At 42.4% G+C, this 25,854-nt stretch overlaps 1 protein-coding gene and 1 long non-coding RNA gene across 2 annotated transcripts in view; one reads left to right on the top strand and one right to left on the bottom strand.

Moving 5' to 3' along the window:
- The window catches only part of LOC309629398, a 210,763-nt gene that overhangs the window by 42,554 nt on the left and 142,355 nt on the right, over positions 1-25,854 (bottom strand). The window lies entirely within an intron of this gene.
- RTP4 (receptor transporter protein 4) lies at positions 564-25,854 on the top strand. The gene is made up of 2 exons (XM_082393179.1): positions 564-8,327; positions 10,447-25,854. Exons 1-2 carry the CDS (start codon positions 8,146-8,148, stop codon positions 12,746-12,748), a joined length of 2,484 nt encoding a protein of 827 aa, XP_082249305.1. The 5' UTR covers positions 564-8,145; the 3' UTR covers positions 12,749-25,854.

The raw sequence follows: 25,854 nt of genomic DNA, 5'->3' as shown, positions 1-25,854 counted from the left end.
CATCAGGCCGCTACCAAAATTGGACATGACAGAGCATTATAAATCATGGGATTGTAAGGGAAGAACAGGGAGAGAAAAGAGTACAATAGTGCTGATGCCTCAAGCAGCATTCATCACCTATAATCTCCCAGCCTTTCCATCTTCTGAGCAGGTCATGTGCGCAGTAGGTTTTGGTCTGAAGCAGTAGCCCTTACTGATCTCTCTCTGCAGACCTGACACGTTCAACTGATTCCCAGTAATTAAAGGTGATCACAGGGCCAGACACGCTCCTCCTCGTTGAATCAGGGTTATAATGTACCTGGATTTTTAAAAACGAAATGGAAAAAAAATACCTCTGAAGAGTTGGCAGGGAGAGAGATAGCATTGACCTCTTTTTCCCCAACAACAATGAAAAACCTAATCTTCAGTCTGTGGCTGAGAATGAAGAATGCCCCACGGAGAGATACACAATGGCCTGTCAGAATGAACTCGGGAGAAGTCAATAACTTCAATGGAAGACTCTAGGTCAGACTGTAAAACAACTCCAGCATAAATCTCATGAACTATCCTTTAGGGGGGTAATTCTGAATTTTTGCAAAACACCTCCTTTGAGGTCAAGATCAATGACCTTTAATGCACTCACCAAACCACCCCTGGGTGAGTCTGTGGCTTTGAGCCTGCTTGTTTCCTGCTACTGGCCTGGGGCCCTGGTTGCTCTTTGCACAGGTCGGAAGTTCTCACTGACATCAGGAGGGGCCACAGGGCTCTCACCGAGGCCCAAGCTGCACGTTCATGGCCAGACTGAAGCTGCAGAGGTGAAAAGCCAAGTCTGGCTTATTGGTGTGACCATCAGCAGGCTGTGCAGCATCTCCCAGCTTCACGTCGCCTTGGCCCTGGATGATCTGCCTTCACTTCTCATAGCTCCCCTCCCTGGATTTCAACGTGTGCTGCTGTTAATTCAATTCGTACATTAGGACTGTGGCCATCTCGTGGCCTCCTTCCATCAGAGAGCAAGCTGCTTTCTGGTGCCAGGTCAACTCAGCCATAATGACTAGACTAATGAAGGCTGACCTTGCCTTCCAGATCTGCATGGTGGAAAAAAGCACACAAGTGGGATTTAAAGCAGCGGGATTCATCTCCTATCTCTGCCACTCATATGTTAGATCTTAGGATTTGCTCAAGCTTCCTGAGCCTCAGATTTTTAATTTATAGTGATTTTTATGCAGGAGTGTATTTTGGCATCATTCTTGGAGTTTTCTAAAAATACATGCCTCTCTACCCCCAGACATGTAGAATCAGAATTTCCAAAGGTAGGCCTGGACTTGTGTATTTTCCAAAGCTCCATTATACGCATCTGTTCTGAAACATTCCTTATTAAGGGTCATAAGCCATTGGGCTATTGTAGGAACAACAAAGATATGGTGATAAACATATCTAAGAGATAAAGTGCTCTAAAATTTAGTTATTCATTTTATCTTCCACTTCTCTTCTCCATAACATACAGACACAAACACTTTCTAGGTTCTTGGTCTTACAAATCTCTCTCCTTTACATATAAGGGTCCTTATCTCTTTTTTACCCTTTAAATATCTGGTTCAAATATTCTTTTCCATCCAAGAGCTACTATTTCAAGCCTCTACATATTCTTTTTTTTTTTTTTTTGAAATAATACTGATATTTTGTAGCTATGGTTCATATCTATACCATAATAGTACATATACCATTAAATCTAATGGTATGGGTATCATTATTTCCATTTGGTAGATGAAGACATTAGGGTTCAAAGATCTTAAGTAACTCAATAAGTGTTGGAGTTGGAACATATAACCTTGTCTTCTAATTTTAAGTCCAATGCATTTCTCCCTGAGTCAGTCTAGAAATAGTATCTGAATGTTTACTCATAGGTCAAATGGTAACCATTACAAAGCAAGCAAGTAAAGAATAGGACTTAGAGGGCCTTTAAAATCTCTTCCAAGTCTTGGTGGTTTAATGATTCTAGTTGTATATTTTGAAATCTTGATAGCTAAATTCTTTATTCCTCCCCCAAATATTATGAGATGAGTTGAGAATTAGTTTGACCTGTGTGGGACCTGGCACCTCTCCCGGAAAGCAGCACAGGGGTAGCCCTGCCCCCTTAAGTGTATGCCAGGCTCTGCATTCTTGTCACTGCAAGTTTGGTGGGCTTTGTACTCATTATCGAGCAGAAAAGGAGTGAAGTCATTCCCATCCCTCACAGTGAAGGATAAAAGGGGCTGGCATTTGGGTATTTCCTTTCCCCCAGGTCAGTTAGGCTTCTGTAAAACCCAGCTGTGTTATGCTCTAGTGAAACAGTTTTCCTTAAAGGCAGACTTTAAGAACAGAGAGTTCTGGGTGTTTTAAACAATGTTTTTTTCCTCCTTCCCCTGTCAGAAGCACAGGAAGATTTTTCTCCATCTTCGTAGTGAGTTTCTCCTGGAGGTAAAACTCACAAAAAGGTGGGAAACCCCCCTAAGACTGGGTCTCCTGGATTTTTAAATTCTCAAGCTTGTCCACTGAGCTTCCAGCAATTGGCCATTGACAGTGTAAACTGTTCTTTCTGGTACTGGTTCTCGCGGGGGCTTCTGCTTCTGAGCATTTGACTGTGGTAAGCTGTGATCCTCTGTATCCACCCATCTGTCCCTCTAGTTTTCAGGGCAGTGGTTTGCCCTGTGACCCCAAATTCTCTCATGAATCTAAGAAGGGTTGTTGACTTTCAGTTTGTTCAGCTTTTTTCTTGTTGTAGGCATGGAAGTGATGACTTCTAGGCTCCTTCCATGTCAGACTGGAAAATGCCTTTTTTACACATGGGCAGGAAGTCAAGGAAAATTAAGTTGCTCTTTGTCTTGATTGGGGTTCTTCTAGAAGCACAGCCCAGGACAAGAACTTAGTGCAGGTAGTTAATGTGAGGGGTGATCCCTGGGGGCAGGAGGGAGGAATGAGGTAAAGTGAGTCAGAAGAGAAAAGCCAATGAGTGGGTATAGCTTCCACCTGCTGGTTTCCTGGCCTGGCCTGTGGTGGCAGGGGAGGGGGCCCTAAAGACCCTGCTTTATCACATCTTCACCACAGCTTTGGAACAGAGCCCAAATATTTCTGACTCTGGTTTTAAAACCACCTGTGCTGAAACAGAGAAGGTGGATGTCAAGAATGGGAGTCTGGGGCTCTATTTGTAGGCTGAGCAGCCTGGGGTTGGCCACTCTCCTCTCTGGGGTCAGCTTTCTTCAAGTTCACAGATGGTCTTTCTACCCTAAAATATCCAAATGGTTGTCTATCAAGGCAAACCCCAGTTTCCCAGATGGACTGTGCAAGGCCTGACACCAAACAGGTCTTCACAGAAACTGTGAAACAAACTGCCTCTTTGAAAATTTGTGAGCTTTTGTTTCAGTTCTTTTGATTTTACACATTACTTCTGGTTCTTTCTAAAAGGTTTACTTTATTGTCCTTTGAGCGTGATCTTTGCTGTCTGGAATGGTGTTCTCAGGAGGCCTAGCCCTGGGCCCAAGCGGCAGCAGGCGCTGGGCTTCCTGCCCCTTTCACAACTCTAATTTCACTTTTACAGGGGAGTTGACTATCCAGACAGGGGCTGAACATGAGTCCTGGGGGAGCACTGGCCCCGCCCAGGGAGGTGCACGGAACAGAGCGGGGCTGGGGATAGATAACAAGGTGTGATAGGAATACATATCTCTGCTCAGACTGGATTCCTAAGTGACTGCTGTGCTCTTGGAGGCCTTATATACACAATTATTTGCAGTTTTTTTCACCCTGTACTACTACAGATTGGTAGATGACAGACATATAGATAGATAGATAGATAGATAGATAGATAGATAGATAGATAGATGATAGATAGAGAGGTGAAAGACTTTATGGTAACTTACAAAGAAACATGCAACATAGCAACAATAGAAAACTAGCAAACACTTCTATTTGCTTACTAAATGACAATAACTATTTTTATATTCATTCAAGCCTCACAACAGCCCTTTAAGGTAGGTAGTGTTATTATCCCTACTTCTTTTGATGGAGAAACTGAGGCACAGAGAAGTTAAAGGGACTTGCCCAGGCCACCAAGGTATACATGGTGGAACTAGCACTCAACCCAGGCAGGCTGGCTCTAGTTCTACGCTCTTAACTAAAAGGATAAGCTGAGAAAAGTGAGACAGGGCAAAGTAAAGCTAGATGCTCTTTTATATACATACCTGTCTTTCCTGCTGGGCTGTTCCCTGCCTGAGGATAAGGACCAGCAGCTTATAGGTATTTGATATATGTGTTATTTGATCTTTTCAAGGCAACGGTCTAATTCTGCTTTCTCTTGTGTCTGCTGGTTCCCTGTTGTGACTATCCATACATGCAGCGAAGGGGCAATGATGAGAGTAGAAACAGCCCCTTCCATGACATTCCAGGCGATGTGAGTTCAACGCCTCCCTTCCCCTCCAGGCTGACCTTTTGCTGAGAAGTCATCCTAACTGGAATGGCAGGTCTTCCTAGGATGTGCCCAGGGGCCCCAGCTCAGAGAGCACAACCCTTAGAGGAGCAGCATGAAGACCCTACTTAGATTCCCCCAAATAGCTCCCCACGCCTTCTGCCTGTTCTTCAACCATTAGCAACTCATTCTTTCTTTAGACATGCCCATTCTTTCATGGGACTTAGTGTGGCATCAGAGAAATTTGAGTCCTGGCCCTGCAACTTACTGGACAAGTCATGTCAGGGTCCAAGAGATGAAGATATTTGTCTGGCATCACCAACACAGCAGGAACTCCTAGTCCAGAATTCACTTCTCCCTACTCTGAAGCATTGAGGCAGGAGAAATGGATTTAAGTTAGGGATCGTCCAGCCTCATTGTTCCCCAGATCAATCACCTTAAATTTTTTTTGTATCTATGTTCCATATACCTATAGTATTTGTGCTAACTAATCAAAGAGGTATTTTTTTAAGTTATTACAAAATAATGAATATAGTTCCCTGTGCTACACAATAGGTCCTTGTTGTCTATCTGTTTTATATATAGTAATGTATATATGTTAATCTCAAACTCCTAATTTATCCCTCCTCTCCCTTTTCCCTTTGGTAACCATAAATTTGTTTTCTATTTGTGAGTCTACTTCTGTTTTGTAAATAAGTTCATTTGTATTTTGTTTTTTTTTAGATTCCACATATAAATGATATATGATATTTGTCTTTCTCTCTCTGTCTTACTTAATATCATAATCTCTAGGTCCATCGATGTTGCTACAAGTGGCATTATTGCATTCTTTTTTATGGCTAATATTCCATTGTATATATGTACCACATCTTCTTTATCCATTCATCTGTCAGTGGACATTTAGGTTGCTCACATGTCTTGGCTATTGTAAAAAGTGCTACTATGAACATTGGGGTGCATATATCTTTCTGAATTAGAGTTTTCTCCAGAAAAGAGATGTTTAAAATGTAAAATTATTACCACGTTAAGGACTACATTCCTTATTTCTTGTTTCTCTCCTTTAACCAAGCCAATCCCTCCATCCCATCCACTCGCAAGCTAGAGTAATTATGGAAATAAAGTATCAAATGGATTACTTCCATAGATAGGGTCTCCATCTCCTTTTTCAGTCCCACCCCCTCAATCCCTATCAATAATGTCTAACCTCCTTTCTTCCTCTGCCTAAAATGTCCCCAAGAAGAACATATCTCTTTGTGTTAAACTTTGTGCTAGACCTATTTGTAATAGGTCATGTGATATTCTGAAAATGGGTACATGCCTAAGATTACAAAAACTGTACTTTAGTCCTAGTTAAATTAAATCTATCTTGGCTTTGGTTTCTGCAACTTGTAAAATGAGGGAGCTGGACTATTGAATGAATGGCAAAAAAATTGTCATCTATCAATCAGTTGGCAGTGGCTGCCTAGATCACTGATGAAAGAGATTTTGAAGTTATGCCCAGACCCAGAGAGAAGAGTGCAATCATTGATTAGCAATGTCTGCCTTGAAAAAGAATAGGGGAGTGACATCATGTGCCACCCAAGGATTAGATGACCCTGTAGATTCATTCCAGCTCAAAACTGCTGAGAATCTAAATTTTTCTTTGTCAGAACTGACCTGTGCTTTGTGCCCTTTGAGGATCCTTCCTCTTTTCTGACTGTCTCTCAGGAAATCTTCAGCCAATCTATTATAAGGCACCAACTGTTGATGAAAGCCTAGAGGTCACCACCATCACCCTGTGTGACTTGGGTATGTCATTTTGACACCTTGGCTATCAATGACATGGGAGGGGGAGATCACAAGATGATATATGAGGCTTCTTCCAACTACAAGTTCCATGATTTGATTATCCTAAAGTCATGATGCCTTGGTACGAGGAAACAAGTGGCTTACAGTGGATCCATGGGGTTTTTAAAGGGCTGTAATTTCTTTCTCTTTCTTCTTTTTTTCATCATGGTGGTGAGGAAGGTAGTGGGCTTCCTCCAGCCCTCAAATCTCAATACATACCCCTGGTCTCCCCATGTCCCTGTCCATTGGACCAGGCTGGCCTGGAGCAGTTGTGTGTGTCAAAGGAAGCACATGAAGCAGAGGCAGAGGGAAATGGCAGGGAGTGCAATGGATCAGTCAAGGCTACATTTTGGGAAAAAAGACCATTTGAGGAGTGAGGAGACAGGGACACTCTGAAGATACAGGACAAAAAGAGTGGGCTTGGGTTCTTAAACCCAGCAGAAAGTAGGAGAGGAAGGGTGGGGAAGGAGCCTAGGCATGGTTGGAGCAGGTGAGCAGAGCTCAGAGCTAGGACATGGGATGTCTGGGTTCTGGGCCTCTATTGGCAATAATTTTCTGTGTGACCTTGGGCAGGAGACTTCTTTCCTCTTTGTCTCTATTTTCTTATGTATAATAATCAGAGAGAAAAGAGGACAAGTTGATTCCTAAGGGATTTCCAGTTCTAATATTCCATGGGTTTAATTCCAAGTTCCTCCAACTATCTGTGCAGACAAGAGTTTCCTATATTGTCTCTGCAGACATAAGCACCCTCAATGTGTAAAGTTATAAAAGCAGAGAGAGTTTGTACAGAACAGAATATCCTGGGAGGGTGGGACAGGGGAGAGGGTTTCTGCCTTCCAAATAGAACACGTTAAAATCCAGAAAACACGAGAAGACTTAGGCTTATCCTGTCTCGGATACAATAACTGTAGGGGCTTCCAAGGACATAAGCATCCTGCTTGCCTTACCTCCCCCATTTGAATTTCAACTCCAGAGGGACAGAGCTTACTTTCTAGAATCTCAGACTCTTCTGAGTTAGAAGTGACTTTATAGGTCATCTAGTTCCAATCCCTCACCCCAGGAATGGGAACTCTATCCTGACATGCAAAGATGGCTCCCACACCTGCTCGTATACTGCGTTACATGATAATTTAACACAGCGAAAGGCAGAGTTAAGTAATCCTTTCATTTGGCCTAGAGTCCTGCCTCACGACCCAGGATATCTCACTAGACCAAATCACTAGGTCAGGGTTTCACGATGGTTCTTTCCACTGGCTCCAGAGTGCCAACCTGGAACCCGAAACACCATTCTGAGCTCCCTCTGAGCTCTCCCCAGGGAGGGAGGTGGCTGGAGACATCGCAGGTTTAGAGTCTCACAGGACGGGGTTCAAGTCTCACTTATGCTGCTTACCAGCCAGGTGGCTTTGAACAAGGTACCCCCGCTCTCTGTGCCACTCACCTGAAAAATACCAGGAATAATCCCCCCTAAGGGACTGTGGTGAGGTCTCGGCAGGTGCACGAAAGGAGCCTTGGACACGTGCTCCCCTGCACCGACCCCCCCTACCCAGTGTCTGCACGAGGGCGTGAGCATCTATGGGCATAGGAACTTCTTCTTAGTCGATGTTACTTGTCCCAATGCCAAGCACAGTGCTTTGCCTAGTGTAAAAATAAGAGAAAAATAAAATAAAAACTAACTTATAGGTACCTCCAGAACCCAGACCAGAGTTTTGTACTCAGACATCCCTTAGCAAGACCTGTTCACAAACTAGCAAATCCCTGCTGCCCCCTGTCGTCGGAACAAAAACTTGCTCTGTGTACTCAAACAGTCTGAAACAAAAGTCAAAAGAGCAGGTGACGTGTCTCCAGATGGAGAAACCGAAACTGTTTTTTCTTCTTGCTGGAAACTGAAAGTTATTGTCAACATGGACTCCAGGCCTCAGAGCAAGAGAATGGTTTTGGATGTTGGGACATGGGAGCAGATATTTCAAGAACTGATCTCGCAGGAGAAACCCGAGGCAAGATGGACCCTGAAGATGGATGGGAACCTTCAGCCAGACTGTGTGGCCCCAGGGTGGAAGCAATACAAGCAGAGAGCATTTGGCAGGTATGTGAGAGTCTGTCCAGCCATGGGCCTTTCTGAGCCAAGAGGTTCAGCTAAGCATTGATGATTCTTTTGAGAGATTGTTAAAAGAATATGTGTCACCAGGCTCTTCATGCTTTTGTAATCACAGTGTTCTTTAAGGTGGAAATGATAAGGCTCTAAGCCTCTATTTTGCTTAACGGTAGGAAATTTTTTCTTTTACTAGCCTTCCTCCCTAAGTATTTCTGGAAATCCCCAGGGAATACCATAAATCTGCCCTCCTATTCTCTCACCACAATTTATTCCAGACTGCTTCTATATAGAGACCTGCTCTCCCCCATCAGTCCTGTCTGGCTTCCCCAGGCTGCAGCAGCCCTACGAGCCTAGTCCTGGTCAGTACCAGCCTAGGACTGGGGCCTTCCTTTATAGCCCCAAGAATTGATTAAGGCCAAGCAATGGCTTTGAACATTACTTTACTGAAGGCCTGAAGATAATAGGAGGGCTTGGTGCTGCAAGAAATTAAAACCTAGTTCTTGGAGTCCCTAAATACTGCCCCTCCCTTATTGTCTGTCTCCCTCAACTTCCAATGAGCCTCTAAGTTGCAGGAACCAGCTTCCTTGCCCATGCAGAAGGGTGAGAAATGCTGACTTGGACAAGAATTGGACAATCAAGTCTTCTCTTTTTATATGGCATGCAGGGACCTTCGCTTCACTTTCCATTTCACCTGTTATCCTGCTTCCCTGCCTGCCCCTATCCTGCCTCAGGTGTCCTCTGTTCCATTCTTTATGGGTTACTAGACATGCCATAAAATTTCAGACTTCTATACCCTTGTCTATGATGTTCTGCCTGTTCAGCAGGCCCTTTCCTTCCTCCCTCCCTACCTGTCCCTCAAGGACTAACTCAAGTACCCTGGTCTTCCTAGGGAGAGTAAGTGTTCTTTCTTCTCCATTCCCATAAGACAGTGAATGGTTCTCTCTCTCTCTCTCTCTCTCTCTATATATATATATATATATATATATATATGTTTGTAATACATTTATAAATAACATATGTTCATGTATTACATACTACAGAACATATATATTTATATATAATTATTTTTAGCTGCAGAACCCATTGTTTACATGAAACCTCCCGGGGCTCTACAGAACACAGTTTTCAAGCCATTGGCCAGAGCCCATGTAGCAGTCATTCTGTTCTGCTTGGAACCTGGTGAACTATGTAAGAGTCTCTCTTTGCACCAGCCAGAGCTCTTTGAGGGACTCATGATGTTTTTTATCAGTTTGGCACTGCCGCAAATGGACAGGTGCTTCCCTTGTTCAGATGAATTGACCTGATAGTCATTCTGAGTTGGGAAAAGCAACAGATCAGCATAGTTTTAGAAAAATATCAACCAGCTTTTGAACAGCACTTTGTAGTTTACAAAATGCTTTCACATATATTATCTCACTTAATGTTGACAATATAACCCTTGAATATTTTTCCCTTGAATATTTTATGGATGTAAAAATTGAGGCTCAGAGTAGTGATTTTTCCAAAGTCCCCCTGTTGTAAACTATGGACTTCAGTCTCCAACCCAAGTATTATGGTTCCAGTAAGTCAGGTACAAAACTAACCACATTGCTCAATAGAGGTGATGTGGTATAGTAGGTAGATAATGCTGGGATTGGAAACATGGCTCTACCACTTAACTTTGTGTGTCCTTAAGCAAGTTGTATACTGTTTTATGATTCAGTTTCCTTATCTGCATATTGGGCTCAATAATGCCTACCTCAGAAGGGTGCTTTAAAGATAAAATGGGATAACATTGTAAAACATTGCCTCAAAATAGGTACTTTATAAGAGTTTTCTATGACCTTGTGAAGACCAAATTTCACTGGCAAATGGCAGAAATGTTTTTCCCTCTGAGACATCCAGAGATGTTTTACTGGCAAAGAGGCAGACTTGGTACCACATATAGGTGGGCGTTCAATGGGCCACAGGAGAAAGCTTTATTAGAAATGCAGTCCCTCTCATTCTTGTTAAATTGTCAATATCACATACACTTTTTCAAGTTGAAAGGGTTCTTAGAGACCGAGGCCAGGCCCATTTCCCTGGCCTCGGTCAACAATCAGCTGAGGGCACGATGCTCTTCTGTCTGTAGGTTCTTGTGTTCCTCATGCCATCGAAGCTGGGCTTCCGCCAAAGTGCAGATCCTATGTCACATGTACCTGGAGCACCAGAAGTCCCAGGGAAAGGTGCTTGTGCGGCTCTTTGGTCAGAGGTGCCGGAAGTGTTCCCAGTCTCAATTTGAGAAGCCTGAGTTCTCCCTGGATAGCACCAAGAGGATTCTGAACAACCTGGTGCAGCGTATTCTGGAGAGATTCTACAGAAATGGCATCAGGAAGGTTTTGGAGATTCCAGTGATCCAGGAGGTGCCTTTGAATGGGCACCATGATATGGTCAATTGTGAGGCATGTGTCCTGGGCTTCTGTGTACAGAACTTACCTAACTGCACGACAGAGCCAGCCAAATCCTCTCTCTCCTACACGAAGACTGGCAGCTCCTCTCCTCACCTTGGTGACGTGTATGGCCAAAACCGAGCTAGGAACCAGTCAGCTGAGGCAAAGGAGACACAGGGAAGTGGGTATTCCTGTGCCCATAAAGGCCCAGGGCCCAGCCATGCCACTGCTGGGATCCAAGTGCCTGGGGCAGGCCCTCAGCTCAAACAGGAGACGGGCCGACTGCTCACACCAGGGACAGACCGGCAGGCTGCACAGGGAACAGGCGTACAGCCCATCCGAGTAGCAGGATCACTTCCCCCAGGGTGGACAGACCCACAGCCCAGACAAGCAATAGGTCCACTACCTAAAGGGTTGGCACATTCACAATCCACACTGGGGACAGGACCACAGAACCCCCGGCTGACATATTCTCAGGCTATAAAGATGTCAGGCCAGCAGTTGACACAGGACGCACAAGCCACCCAAGGGGCAGGTCGTCAGGCCACAAAGGTGACAGACCCACAGCCCACACGGGGGACAATCCCAAGGGCCACATCAAGGTCAGACACTCAGGCTACAGGGAGGGCAGACCCCTCACCACTGGGGTCAAACTCACAGCCCACACGGGGAACAATCCCAAGGTCCACATCACGGTCAGACAGTCAGGCTACAGGGAGGGCAGACCCCTCACCACTGGGGTCAAACTCACAGCCCACACGGGGAACAATCCCAAGGTCCACATCACGGTCAGACAGTCAGGCTACAGGGAGGGCAGAACCCTCACCACTGGGGTCAAACTCACAGCCCACACGGGGAACAATCCCAAGGTCCACATCAGAGTCAGACAGTCAGGCTACAAGGAGGGCAGACCCCTCACCACTGGGGTCAAACTCACAGCCCACACGGGGAACAATCCCAAGGTCCACATCAGGGTCAGACAGTCAGGCTACAGGGAGGGCAGACCCCTCACCACTGGGGTCAAACTCACAGCCCACACGGGGAACAATCCCAAGGTCCACATCAGAGTCAGACAGTCAGGCTACAAGGAGGGCAGACCCCTCATCACTGGGGTCAAACTCACAGCCCACACGGGGAACAATCCCAAGGTCCACATCACGGTCAGACAGTCAGGCTACAGGGAGGGCAGAACCCTCACCACTGGGGTCAAACTCACAGCCCACACGGGGAACAATCCCAAGGTCCACATCAGAGTCAGACAGTCAGGCTACAGGGAGGGCAGACCCCTCACCACTAGGGTCAAACTCACAGCCCACACGGGGAACAATCCCAAGGTCCACATCAGGGTCAGACAGTCAGGCTACAGGGAGGGCAGAACCCTCACCACTGGGGTCAAACTCACAGCCCACACGGGGAACAATCCCAAGGTCCACATCAAGGTCAGACACTCAGGCTACAGGGAGGGCAGACCCCTCACCACTGGGGTCAAACTCACAGCCCACACGGGGAACAATCCCAAGGTCCACATCACGGTCAGACAGTCAGGCTACAGGGAGGGCAGACCCCTCACCACTGGGGTCAAACTCACAGCCCACATGGGGAACAATCCCAAGGTCCACATCAGAGTCAGACAGTCAGGCTACAAGGAGGGCAGACCCCTCACCACTGGGGTCAAACTCACAGCCCACACGGGGAACAATCCCAAGGTCCACATCAGGGTCAGACAGTCAGGCTACAGGGAGGGCAGAATCCTCACCACTGGGGTCAAACTCACAGCCCACACGGGGAATAGGCCCCATGGCTACATGTAGGACCTTCAGTGAAAGTCAAGCTGCCTGGGTCAGGCAGGAGAGGTGCTCACCTAGAGGGTCTGCTCCAGACAGCTTTTTCAGATTATCTCCCTCAATGCAACCAAATAATTCCCTTAACCAGGAGCAGCTGTTCAGGTGGGGCTATGTCTGTGTTGTTGCTCTGTTTACCTTTTTTGTATCTAAATACCTATAAGTAGAACGATGAAAAAAGACTTGTCTTCTCTTGTCTTAATTCCATGGTAATCAATGAACTGGCTGCCATTTTAATATGACAGAATTTGCTTTGGGACCAATGCAGGGTCAAGTTTATAGAATAAGATCGGTGCTTTGTGACCACCTAGAGGGGTGCGATAGGGAGGGTGGGAGGGAGGGAGATGCAAGAGGGAAGAGATATGGGAACATATGTATATGTATAACTGATTCACTTTGTTATAAAGCAGAAACTAACACACCATTGTAAAGCAATTATACTTCAATAAAGATGTTTAAAAAAAAAAAAAAAAGAACTGGTTCCTGGACCTCCTTTGCAGATAGTTTAAAACATGACCTAGCAGATAATGGACCCAATAATAAATATTTGTTAAATCATTAAAAGATTTTCACTCATGCATTCACTCATTCATTGATATCAATATATATAGACCATATCTTGACAAGAACTGAGGGACCTGAGTTTCATCAGAAAGTTATTGTAGTAGGCTGAATAATGGTTCCCCCCAAATGCCCATGTCCTAATATGTTACTTTACGTGGCTAAAGGGACTCTTCAGATGCGACTAATTTAAGGATCTTGAGATGAGGAGATTATCCTGTGTTACCCAGATGGGCCAAATGTAATCACATGGGTCTTTATAAGAGGGAGGCAAGAGGGTCAACGTCAGAAACAGGAAAGTTAACTATAGAACCAGAGGATGAAGTGATGTGCTCTGAAGGTGGAGGAAGGGGTCACAAGCCAAGGAATGCAAGCAGCCTTTAGAAGCTCATAAAGGCAAAGAAATATATTCTCCCCTAGAGCCTCCAGAAGGAACCAGCTCTGCTGACACATGACTTTAGCCAAGTGAGGCTGATATTAGACTTCTAACCTCCAAAACCATGAGATGGTAAATTTGTGTTGTTTTAAGGCACTAAATTCATGGTAATTTGTTACAGCAGCAACAGGAAATTAATACAGTTATCAGTATCACTGCAGGGATCAGGCAGTTATGCTTTGGGTATGCTTTAGCTTTAACAACAACAACAACAAAGAGTATAGATTAGAAATATTGACATACACATCCCCTCTTGTTCTTTTTTCTCTCCTACATAAACCCACCCAAATATCCCCATCCTAGAGAGATTTTCTAAAGCGTCATCAAATCAAAGGGAATCTGTTTAGAATGGAGGTATTTGGGTGGGCTTAAGTAGTTTGGTGACCCTTGGAGCTATCATATTCTTTCACTCCTTCTAGCATTGAATTGGGAATCATGTAAGAACGTGCCAATCCTGAGATCTTGTGATGCATAGCTACATCTTTCACTCTCTATTTCCATCTGTCTGCTAGGCATTTCTACATGGTTCTCGTACTGCCATCTCTATCTTCCCACATTCAAAATCAAGCTCATCAGCATCTCTGACTTTCTTGTTCAAATTTGCCCTAGTCACTCAAGCTTATCACCTTAGAGTCATTTTTAACTTCTCCTCCTTTTCACCAATGCTTATTGTCCCTTCTTTTGTCAAGTTGCTCCCATCTCTTGCCACTAGGTTTTCCTATCAAACCCTCTCCCCAACCAGTTCAGGGACTTGGATTATTGAAATAATGAGGGGATTTGGATTTTCCCTCATAGGCAGTGGGGAGTCATTGCAAGCATTTGAGAATATGGGCAATTTGAGTAGAATAACAGTTTAAAAATATTATATCTTTCTGGAAAAGAATGGAGTATAGGATAGAACCAGTTAGGATTCTGGCTTGAAATAGGAGAGTGGTAAACACAGAGAGGGGTTCTTGTAGACAATAAATATCTTGAAGGAATTTGAAGACAATGAAATGCAAGATGGCAGAAAACCCAAGGATGAAAACACTTCCTTTTTTTCTGGCCATCTCTTTTCATTTCCTCTCAGGCCACTCCATTTATATATGCCCCCATCCCCAAACCACTTTACTAAATGTCTGCATTCCTCCTGTTTTCATACCTTTTTGTTTCTTTCATAAAGAACATACACATGAGGACTAGAGACTTTATTTCTGGCTTGGTTATGAGATACGACTGGTGCAGGTCATTATCCCTCCCTGAACCTCAGTTTCTCCATCTGTAAAATAGGTTAATGACTTCTAATTAAGCATAGAGGATTGAACACATGCATTTCCTTCTGATCGCTCTTGAAATCCCACTGCGTGACAGTAAAAGGGGGAAAAAAAGGCATCAATTCACAAGGCAAAGAGCATGAGTGGAAGCTACAAAACGGATGGATTAGTGATGGGTTACTGACTTAGCAGAGAGATCTGGAATACAAGTTAGGCAAAGGAAAACCAAGGTGCAAGGCAATTGATGTGGCACAATTTCAGAAAAGTTCAAAAACTGTAGGCAACAAGTAGCTCTGAAGGTGGGTGTTAGGAAGCCTGAAGTGGGAGGATTGGTTGAAAGCCTTTAGAAAAAGTTCCTTTTCCCCACTCCGATGCAGCCTTGTACCCACTCTTAACTCATTCCAGAGTGAGGAATGGAGGTTTATTCTCTGAAGACATTGACCCAGAGGGACTCTGGGCTTAGGAACTTGGGCATAGTTAAGGGAGGGGGTACCAACCAGCAATCAGAAAGATAGTGAAAGTCTACATACTGACTAGAGGCACTCCCTTAGCCCACTACCAAATCTAGGAGCCAGCATTATATCCTACTAACCCTCCCCTCAAATACACAAAGAATGGACAGTTTCTCGTTGGGAAAACTGATCAGCTCAAGAGAGAGAAAAAAATACATATACTGAAATGGGGGAAGGGTGTTCCTCCAATGGAATGACCAACTCAGATCATATAGTACTGTAGTACATATTTATTGAAAAAAAAAATCTGTGTATAAGTGGACCTATGCTGTTCAAACCCATGTTGTTCAAGGGTCAACTGTATATGTAAACTACTAGAAATAATAAGGGGAACAATTCTGTATGCAAGGAAAGTAAGACGTGTTTTTGGCTAAGAAAAGGTATGAGATATGGAGATGCATTTTTGTTAATGGAAAAGAAAGTAAATTTGTCCCAAAGTAATACTGATTATTTCAGAATTGAAAAGAGGAAAACAGAAAAATAGAGGACAAATTATGGACATATCTATATCTGTAACTATAGAGAGAGAGGGAGATTAAGCATGAGCATGGAAAATTTTAACTAGTCTAATCAAGCCAGCTAAAATTGAATTGTTATTAAAAGTGTTTTTTTAAATAAGACTTAATATTAATAGTGTACTTATATAAAACTAAAACTTGATTTTTTTTCATGTACTGAAAAGACAAAGTTTTACTGAACTGTTGGTCTGCTCCTGATAAGAGACTATGAAAGGTTTTTCTTTACCTATTAAATAACCTTCCTAAAAAACAGAAGTTCTGTGTTTTATCAAAATAATTTCCTGTGCTTCATGTCATCTTAATCAGGTCTTTGATAACTTAAGAAAACTGAATCTTCTCAATATTAAAAGAGTGAAGTTTTGTTAACAACTATGTAACATTCTATATTTGCCTTTGAAACACTTTATTGTCACTTTGTCACATAGATAATTAAGTACTGTTTATTAATAATCTGGGATCCTATTTAGTCAAGTATCTAAACCTTTTGATATTTTTCACAAACTTCCCAAAATTAATTCTAAATAAAGTCTTTTTGACATCAAACTAATTTGGGGATTTCCCAGAGGGCCCCTGGAACATCTCAAAAGATTTGTTCTCTCACTTTAAAAAAAAAAAAAAATTGAAGTATAATTGTTTTACAATGTTATGTTAGTTTCTGGTGAACAGAAGAGTGATTTAATTATATACATATATTCTTTTTCATATTTTTTTTCCATTATGGTTTACTACAGGATGTTGAATATAGTTCCCTGTGCTATACAGTAAGACCTTGTTTTCATCTATTTTATATATAATAGTTTGTATCTGCTAATCCCAAATACCTAATTTATCCCTCCATCACCCCCTCTCCCCTTTGGTAACCGGAAGTTTGTTTTCTATCTCTGGTACTCTGTTTCTGTTTTGTATACAGATTCGTTTGTATTAATTTTTTAGATTCCACATATAAGTGCTATCATATAATATTTGTTCTCTCTCTTTATAGAGGAGAGATGATGAACTAATTAGGCTTGTTTGTTATGTTGGATTATGTAAGAAGCATTGCCAAATAAATGATGCTAAACCTTCTTAGATTATATTTGTGTGGCTACATGTTATTTATATGTGTTCTAGAAATTGTATAAAATCTGATATGTCCTGGTATGTTATCACTTTTAATTCTAATTATTATCTTGAAGTGTTGTGTGTTACAGAAATAAGCAAATTTCCTTGTCAACTGCATTATAATGAACTCTCATGAGATCTTTAACCATGGCCATTTTAAAGTCTTTGTCATTTACAGAGAGTTACTCTCTTACTTTTATGCTTTTGCAAATATGTTTCATTTTCAGAGAGATTCATGGAGAGGGCTCAAACAAGTACTCTAGAATACAGGTTTCTGATAACTGTAAAGTCATAAAGCTGAACTGGGTAAGAATTTCCAGAACTCATGGAAAAACTGGATTCAAGCAGAACAAGAATAACATGGGACTGAATGAACTGATGAGGATGATTATAATTTTATGATTTTTATTTGAAACATTGCTGATTTTTAAAAATGTTTTCGTTTTTCCAGATTTGAGGGAAACCCTCCCTCTTTTAAGCTATCAACAAAGATGACTTATTTATCTTTTTCTCCCTTCTTGATCCCTCTATAATTCATAAACTCTCAATGAGTATTCTTATTTTCATGGTAATATATTTATTTGCATAAGTTCAATAAGAATCTGTTCTTATAACAGGACACAGTTGGAAACACTGGTTATATTATCAAGGCTTTGACTAGGATGTTAGGTTTGAGAATGTGCATAGACTCAGATGTAACCAGAAAACTTAAAGGAACTAAGGTTGACTTTATGAAGCCAATATAACCCCTTGGAAATACTGGCCTGCCCTTGCTTACAAGGTTCCCAGCAACCTAATCAGGTGACTAAGGAAGGTCACTTCCTGGTAGGTACAAGAGCCTCAAGATACTTTGGGGACCTTGAGAAGAGAGGAACTCACCCAAATCTATATGTATTGCAGGAAATTTCTGATGGTAAGTCCTTGGCTTGGCTTCCTGGCCTTAAGAGGCTTTTAAAAGCTCAAACTGTTATTTCTTAAGAAAAGTTCCAGCAAACAGATTTAAAAGAGCCTCTATGATCAATCACTATTCTTGCCACACTTATGTAAATAATCAGGTCAATTTTTTGGAACTAGATGTATTTTGCAAAAAAATTAGACTTAATTTGGCTCTCTTTTATAGAAATGAGGGTCATTTTAGAGAGATAAAGTATGTTTCAGTAACACACCTTTGTGGATATTAGATTCTAGTGCTGTTAATTGTCTTTGAGGTTTTGTTATTTACCTGTAAACTGGACTGAATCCTGAATTCTTCTAGTTTCCTCCAATATCTGGCTATAACACCCCAAACTAATGTTTCCAATTTTCTCTTACCCTTTTGACTTGGAATCACTAAGAGCAAAAGCTGCACTAGTCCCTGAAACCCTGCAAACTGAATGTGAACTTGATACAAACTTCAGAGAAATCACCACAACAGCTTATGTGTAGGCCATCTTTGTGTCTGCTGCTGTGTGCACCACTCAGAAAGTTTACCTGAACACATGATGACATCATTAGAGACATTCAAACTACAGAAGATGCTTTGACCCCAACATCTAGAGTATTCTCTAGAAATCTTCTTGACTGACTGCCCTCAGAACTCAGACTGGGTTTTCAGTCTGCTGCAATCATTAAGCTTTGTTTTTCTTTTGTTTCCATAGAAATGCCTTATTAAATACCTGATTTCTCACACAATATAGGCCTAATTTGGGGAGCTCAAATACAAGACAACCTCCTGAAATGAGACACGACCATTTAACTGAACTGACCTATTCTCAAGACGGAGATTGGTTTAATGAGATATGAAGCAATCTATCAACTTAGCTTCTGGGTTGTGAAACTTCTTGTTTGAAGTTTCAAAGGCAGGACTGAAGAGGAGCAGAATTTGTTATCCTAAAACATGCCTCTTCAGCATAAGGATTATTTTAAGCTGGCTATTTTTAAGAAACAGCAGACAGGGCTTCCCTGGTGGCGCAGTGGTTGAGAATCTGCCTGCCAATGCAGGGGACACGGGTTCGAGCCCTGGTCTGGGAAGATAGCACATGCCGCCAAGCAACTGGGCCCCTGAGCCACAATTACTGAGCCTGCGCGTCTGGAGCCTGTGCTCCGCAACAAGAGAGGCCGCGATAGTGAGAGGCCCGCGCACCGCGATGAAGAGTGGCCCCCGCTCGCCGCAACTAGAGAAAGCCCTCGCACAGAAACGAAGACCCAACACAGCCATAAAAAAAAAAAAAACCAGCAGACAGAGGAGAAGCTCTGAGAACTGAGTATAAGTTACCCTTGTGTAAGAGACATTTATATTTATAAGGGAAATCTCCATGTGTGAGAGTGTCTCCCTCTCTGTATCAAGAAGAGAAGGATGATTCTAAATCTCTAGAAACTCTTTGCAATGGAGAAGGTAAGGACTTAAATCTGTATAACAACCTTACTCTTGTTTACTATGTTTTCCTGGTCACCTTCCATAACTGACTCCTCACCCTCAACACCTTCTTTTGTCTTTAGCTGAAGATAATATTTAACATGATGATTCTGACCATCTTGGCGAGTTACTTGGTTTCCCTAGGTCTCTCCCACGTATACATGAAGGTATACATGTTATACTTTTATTTGACATTCTCCTGTTAATCTGTCTTATATCAATTTAATTATTAGACCAGCCAAAGAACCTAGAAGGAAAGAAGGGGAAATCTTTCCACTCCTATACAGCCCAGGAAGCATTACTCTACCTCCATGCTTGGTAATTAACTTGAATTATGAAATAATGGATTGGGATGTTACTGGAGTGAAGAAAGAAATGGAGAGAAATTCAGCAGCATCTAACCAAGCCATGAGGAAGTATTATCAGTCAGTCCAGGCAGCCAAACTGGGATCAGAAACAAAAAATATATATATTTATTTTATGAACACTGTAAGCACAGAGATAATTCTCAGCCAAACAGAGATCTGACCTGAGAGGACTCAGCAAAAAACTCCTGTTAACAAAATCAGTCATCCCCTAAAATGGAAAAGTTTTTCATTAATGAGAGTCCAGGGCCAAAAGCTATGGATTTCAAGGAATGCTAAATGCATCCACTGACCTTTCTTGACCTGCTTTTCTTGTTCTGTACTACCATCTATCCTTTACATCTTCACCCCTGGTTAATTCAAGGCACTTTCAGCTTGTGCATTATGTCTGAACATCCTCAGGCCAAGAAGTCACAGGGAGGGAAGACTCTGGAGGTTTGGAAGGACAGATTCATCAGATGTCAGAGCCAGAAGCAGGTTTAGAGAGGAATTCTGACCCACCTCTTTGCAGCAGTGGGAGGGAAGGGAGTAGCTGTTTGACCCCTGGTCCCTCAGCAGAGGTCAAATGTCATCAATTTCCACTTAGGGATGTCAAAGAGATGAACACTCAGGGGTGAAGCCTTACCCTTGGGATTAAACTAAAAGCCTGCAGTGTGGAACTAGGAATTTCTGAGGTTTATAGTGGGAAGTAGGGAATGGTTGGAGGAGAAAAAGGCAGGGGAACGGAGTAAATTGGGTGAAACAACACAGTCTGGCTCCTGGAAACTTCCAAATAATCTTAGAATTGCTGCAGGCAAGCAGCATTCTGGTGTGATCTGACCACCTCTCTGGGGGCTGGATGTCTGGGAGCAGTGCTGGCAGGCACTGATTCTCAGCTCTAGAGAGTTAGTGTGGTTCTTTCTCCAGAGACCCTGGGAAGCTGGGAAAGAGGGTCCCAGATGGCTTAGTGGCTCAGATACCTTAGAGTGGGCTCTTAGAAACCCTCTAGTCCTAATGTACTTTTTAACAGAGAAGAAAACCAAATCTTTAGAGGCATAAGATTGCCTGTTAGAGTATAATTTTCAAAAAGGTAAAATCATGTCTCTCATATAGACGTTAAATGAACAGGTTTCAAAGATTTTACTGAGCTCATTAATTAATGAGGAAAGCAGTAAGATTTAAAACCAGCCCAGAGAACATTTGAGAAGCTAGGTATGTATAAGCAATTTAATTGCTTGCTGAGTTACAAGCTATCCAAAAACTGGCTTATGTTTAACCGGATCATAAACTGTAAACTTTCAGGCTATCTGTTCCACTGGGAAGAAATTATTTGCACCTCCACTGAACAAAATTTTCCTAATGAACCTTTGCCTTATCGTGAAGTAAAGTCATCCAGTAAATTGAAAGTCTGCATGGAAAGAACACCCAATGGTTTCTTTTGCCTATTTCCAAGTTTCAGGTAATTTTTAAAAACCTGTCCAAAATAACACTGGTGTTTGCTAGCAGATGTAGGATGACATTTGAAGTCTCTTTATACTCAACCCAATGTTGTTGTCCTTGCCACACAATCCAGAAAGACCCAGATGTACAAGAGCGAAATTGTGAATGGAAGAAGTAGTATATTCCCTACTCTGGTCTGTCCCGCCCATCCACTCACTTAAGGCGTTGCGTATGAAACACTGACCTGTGAGGACGCCCAGACTAGTTCCTTGTCCCCATATTTCCCAAACACAAGGTATAATCTCAATACTCTCTTTCCCTCCAGTGTCTTACAGGAATCCTTAATCACCCTCCCCCACCCACACACACACTCAGACCTTATACTTGACTGTCTCTAGGATCCTTTTCTGCATATTCTCTATTGGAAACTTCATTAGATGTGTTCCAGTGAGGCTCAGTGACATCTTGGTGGAGATGTTACCTAAAGGGATTGAAGACTGAACGTGCTCACTTGGCATAGGTATCCATTAAAGTCCTTTCACTTCTTAAATTCAAGGATTCTGTAATAGTTTTTTTCCCAAGATAGGACTGAGAACTTGCATATAGAACCTAGGAAGCCTCAGGTGGATTTGCAAAGGTGGCATTGATTTTTTGGCTTTAGGATAACTCTAATTTCTTGGCTCTTCATTAGAGTGAATGCTAATGTCCTTCTTTTTGGGAGGGCTCTGAGGATAAGTGAGTTACTATTTGCCAAAAGATTTGGGAGCCTGAGACAAGTAACACTGAGCTGCTCACCAACAATGACAAGTCATCTACACAAACATCCATCCTTTTGTTCCTGCCAGATCTTTGTGCGTGGCAGAGATTGGAATAATTTCATTACCAGAGTTCATCAGACTTGCCAGTGTCTCTTTAAGATTGCCTTTTTCAAAATTACTTTGTCTGAAATGGAATTCAGGTAGATAAGGAATGGAGGTAGCAAAGGGGTAGTTATTAACCACTCAAAAGATAACATGATGGGGATGAATCATCTACCCCCAGGCCCTGATTTTGAGGCTTGCTTTTGTATTCTTGTTATCCTCTAGATGAAAAGAAAAAAATTTTTAAGAATGAATTTCTTATGGTTAATGTTAAAACCAAAAAAAAAAAAGGAACACAAGCCCAGAATAGAGTCACTTGTGCTAGGCCCCAGATCAATAAACCAAGACCTAATACCTAACTTAATTAGTTTCAGCTTTTCCCAGGAATGGAATCTTAAACTAGTCAATCTGGAATCACCTGGTCAATACCAGTGAAGAAATCTGCCTGATAGACCCCTGCTGGCTCCTAAAGGAAGGTGACCTCACCACAGCCAATTCGTTCTTTGCTAGTTTAACTTCCATGTCCTGCTCCCTTCTGTCTTTAAAAGTCTTCGATTTTGTACAGGTCTTCGGAGCTCCTTTCTATCTTAAAGAGCATCACTTTTTTTCAGGTATTTACCTTTCTCTTGCAAAGCTCACTTGCTTCACCCCCAACCCCAAGGCCTGATTTATCCAAGGGAAATCACATATCCCGGACAGTGATTGATTCATAAAAGAACGTCGACACAAAGTTGGTCAATAAGATGCAAGGAGAAGTTTGCAGAGGGCTTCTGGGAAATCCTTCCTCACTTTTTAAATAAAATTTCCAAAAAGTGACCCTAGTATATTCTCTGGACAAACCATGCCCATGTTTGAAGTCTAGAATGTCCACAGCTGCCTCACTAGTAGGTTGAGGATGAAAACTCAGAGGAAGGGAGAGCCAGGGCCACAGGTTTATATGCACTCTAAGGTTTGCCTTACTGCTGGACTTTCTTTTTTTTTTTTTTAATTAATTAATTTATTTATTTTTATTTTTGGCTGTGTTGGGTCTTCGTTTCTGTGAGAGGGCTTTCTCTAGTTGCAGCAAGCGGGGGCCACTCTTCATCGCGGTGCGCGGGCCTCTCACTGTCGCGGCCTCTCCCGTTGCGGAGCACAGGCTCCAGACGCGCAGGCTCAGTAGTTGTGGCGCATGGGCCTAGCCGCTCCGCGGCATGTGGGATCTTCCCGGACCGGGGCACGAACCCGTGTCCCCTGCATTGGCAGGTGGATTCCTAACCACTGCGCCACCAGGGAAGCCCTGCTGGACTTTCTTATAGGAGCCAATAAATTTCCCATTTGTTTAAGCCACACAAAATCCAGGGATGAAGACTGAATCATGAGTTAGGCAGACAATCCAATGGAAACGTTATCTGAAAGAGCTGGGTAAGGTAGCAGAATATGCTATGAAGCAATGGGAGAGGAACAAAGATACCAGCACAAAGGAGGATGCTGGGAATCAAGAGTCTGAGGCAAAACTTAAAGAGATTCCTGAGAATCTGGGGCATTGTTTCTGGGGTTGTGTGCTGGACAACGGATCTGTTGATTATTGCCTTATTGTGACTCCTGGAATTCTCTTTCTTGTCTGAGTCCAAATACCACCCATCCTTCAAGCCCTAGCTCAAAGCTTACCTCCCATGGGGAGTCTTTCCATTTGCCCTGGGCCTTGTTTACTGCCCCCAGCTGAGACTTCCTTGGGATCTCTCTTCTCTACAGAATGTCTGTCATGCAGAACCTCTAAGTATCCTGGGTGAGAGCCTTGTCCCTTAAGGCCAAATGAACTAGTATGCTTCTTTGTTTCTTCTCCCACAGTGCTGAGCCCAGAGTTATTCGCAGAAATCACAAGAAAGTGAATGTGTTTGCAGAACAGTGTGCTGAAGTTTATTAGTGAGGGCATCTCAGTGTTCATAATGAAATCCTTTGTCAGCATGGCTCCTGAGTGTTATCCCTCCCTGGGTGCTTGATCATACAGGGCTGCCCCACAGCTGAGTTCAGAGGGGGACCCCCCTCTTCCATTCTCAGGCTGTGCTGAGGAAGACCATAGCCCTGGCTCTCAGAGAAGTTCCCAGAAATGGTGAGAGAGGTGAAGGAATCACTTTGACCTTGTTTAACTTGGAATTGTGGAATACCTGAGCTGAAATGAAGCTTAAAGTTCACAGAGGCACATTTTCCTATTTCAGCAGGGGAAACTGAGGCAGAAGGTAGAAGGAACCCGCCTAAGGTTCTACTATTAACGTGATCTTTAAACAATCACCATTGAGTGTATGGGGAAAGCTAAGCAACTCGGCCCATCATTTCCTTAAAGACAACTGCTTGTTTATTACTTAGGTTTCCTTTTCACTAAAAAGGTGGGCAATTTGATAGTAACTAAAAAAGGTGTCTAAAGAAATGGCCATTTTAAAAGCAATAATTACTCATATTTTGATACAGCTCTATAGTTTAAATTTTTTTTTTTTTATAGCTTGGTCTTTCTTACAATTATTTTCTGGAAGGAGAGATTGTTGTTTCTATTTTAGAAATGTAGAAACCAATTTCACCCCACCCAGGTCATACTTCAGATTCAGGCCTGGAATTCCATCTCCTTTGCCTACTCCTGTGTGTATTCCTTTCTGTTCACATGGGATTGAGAAACATGAATTTTGAAAACCAGTTTGATCCCTCCAATGTTTCCAAACCCCAATTACCCTTCAGAGTGGCAGAGCCCTGGCTTTTTATCAGCCTAGCTCTAATGCTAGATTTTGGGTCTAGACCCCCCCTTCCTTGTCTTTGGTTGATAGTGGAGGCTTTTTAATGAAATGGCCCAGAAAATACTGCCTACTGTCTTCAAGTATTAATAACTTCATTTGTTTGCAAAACTTAGGGAGGGTGTCATAAAAATTAATGAGTGTGTTGGTGGAAATCAATTGTCTTTCTGCAAAAGATTCTCTGGAGACATTGTGTAGGAAATTATGTGAATTTCTTTCTTTTTTTTTTTCACTTCTGGGATAGTATATTTCTAGCTAAAGGGTATGTTTTGAGTATATTTATGATACAGAAAATGGAGACTTCGTGAAGATCTTCTGGTCTTTTGCTATGAAGAAAGATGAAGTTTGGAGAAAAACAATCCCAAAGAATGAAAACCCAAGGGAACCACTTCAATCAACATTATTTCTCATAATTTTGGCCTGGGTATTTGTATTCCTCTTCAGTCCTTATACTTTTACACTCATAACTGGGCTAAGGTAAATTCTTACTGAGTTGGAGACAGAGCCAGGCTCAGAGAGAAGAGATGTACAGAGTCTCATAGTCCAGTTAGTAGGAGAGACTGCTGGTCCCCAGCCCACAATTTTTGCTGTGTTACATTGTTTGTCCTTCCTGCTCTCTCTTAAAAAAGAAAAAAAAACAAAAAACAAAACTGGGCATGGGGATAGAAGTTAGCAATGTATTCATTTGTTCTTGTTAATTTTCCAAACTAAGGTATTTTAATTACATTGAGTTAAGATCACAATCTTTTTCCACTCTAAATCTGTGTTCATCTCAAATTTACTAGTGTCAGATGGCATCAGATAGGCTGTAGGCTTTTTGGAGGTCCAGCTATGAGGAAGTTGAATTGGAGATACATTTAGCCTGGACTGAATGGACCACACTGATGTATTTCACATCTTGAACATGGATAAAATGCACAATTTTATGTAGAGTTGGTAACATTTAAATACACCATATTAATTGCAATTTGAAAAACATATTGGAACATTTCAGTAAATCAAGTGAGAATTTACTGACTACTGATTTGGACATACATGAAGGGTACTTTATTTTCCTTTGAAAATTATTTATTGAAGAATTGAAGGAAAA

This window comes from Balaenoptera borealis (assembly GCF_965194805.1).
Source record: "Balaenoptera borealis genome assembly, chromosome: 5".
Taxonomy (NCBI): domain Eukaryota; kingdom Metazoa; phylum Chordata; class Mammalia; order Artiodactyla; family Balaenopteridae; genus Balaenoptera; species Balaenoptera borealis.
Note: the sequence above shows the minus strand (reverse complement) of the source record. Positions and strands in the feature narration are given on the sequence as shown.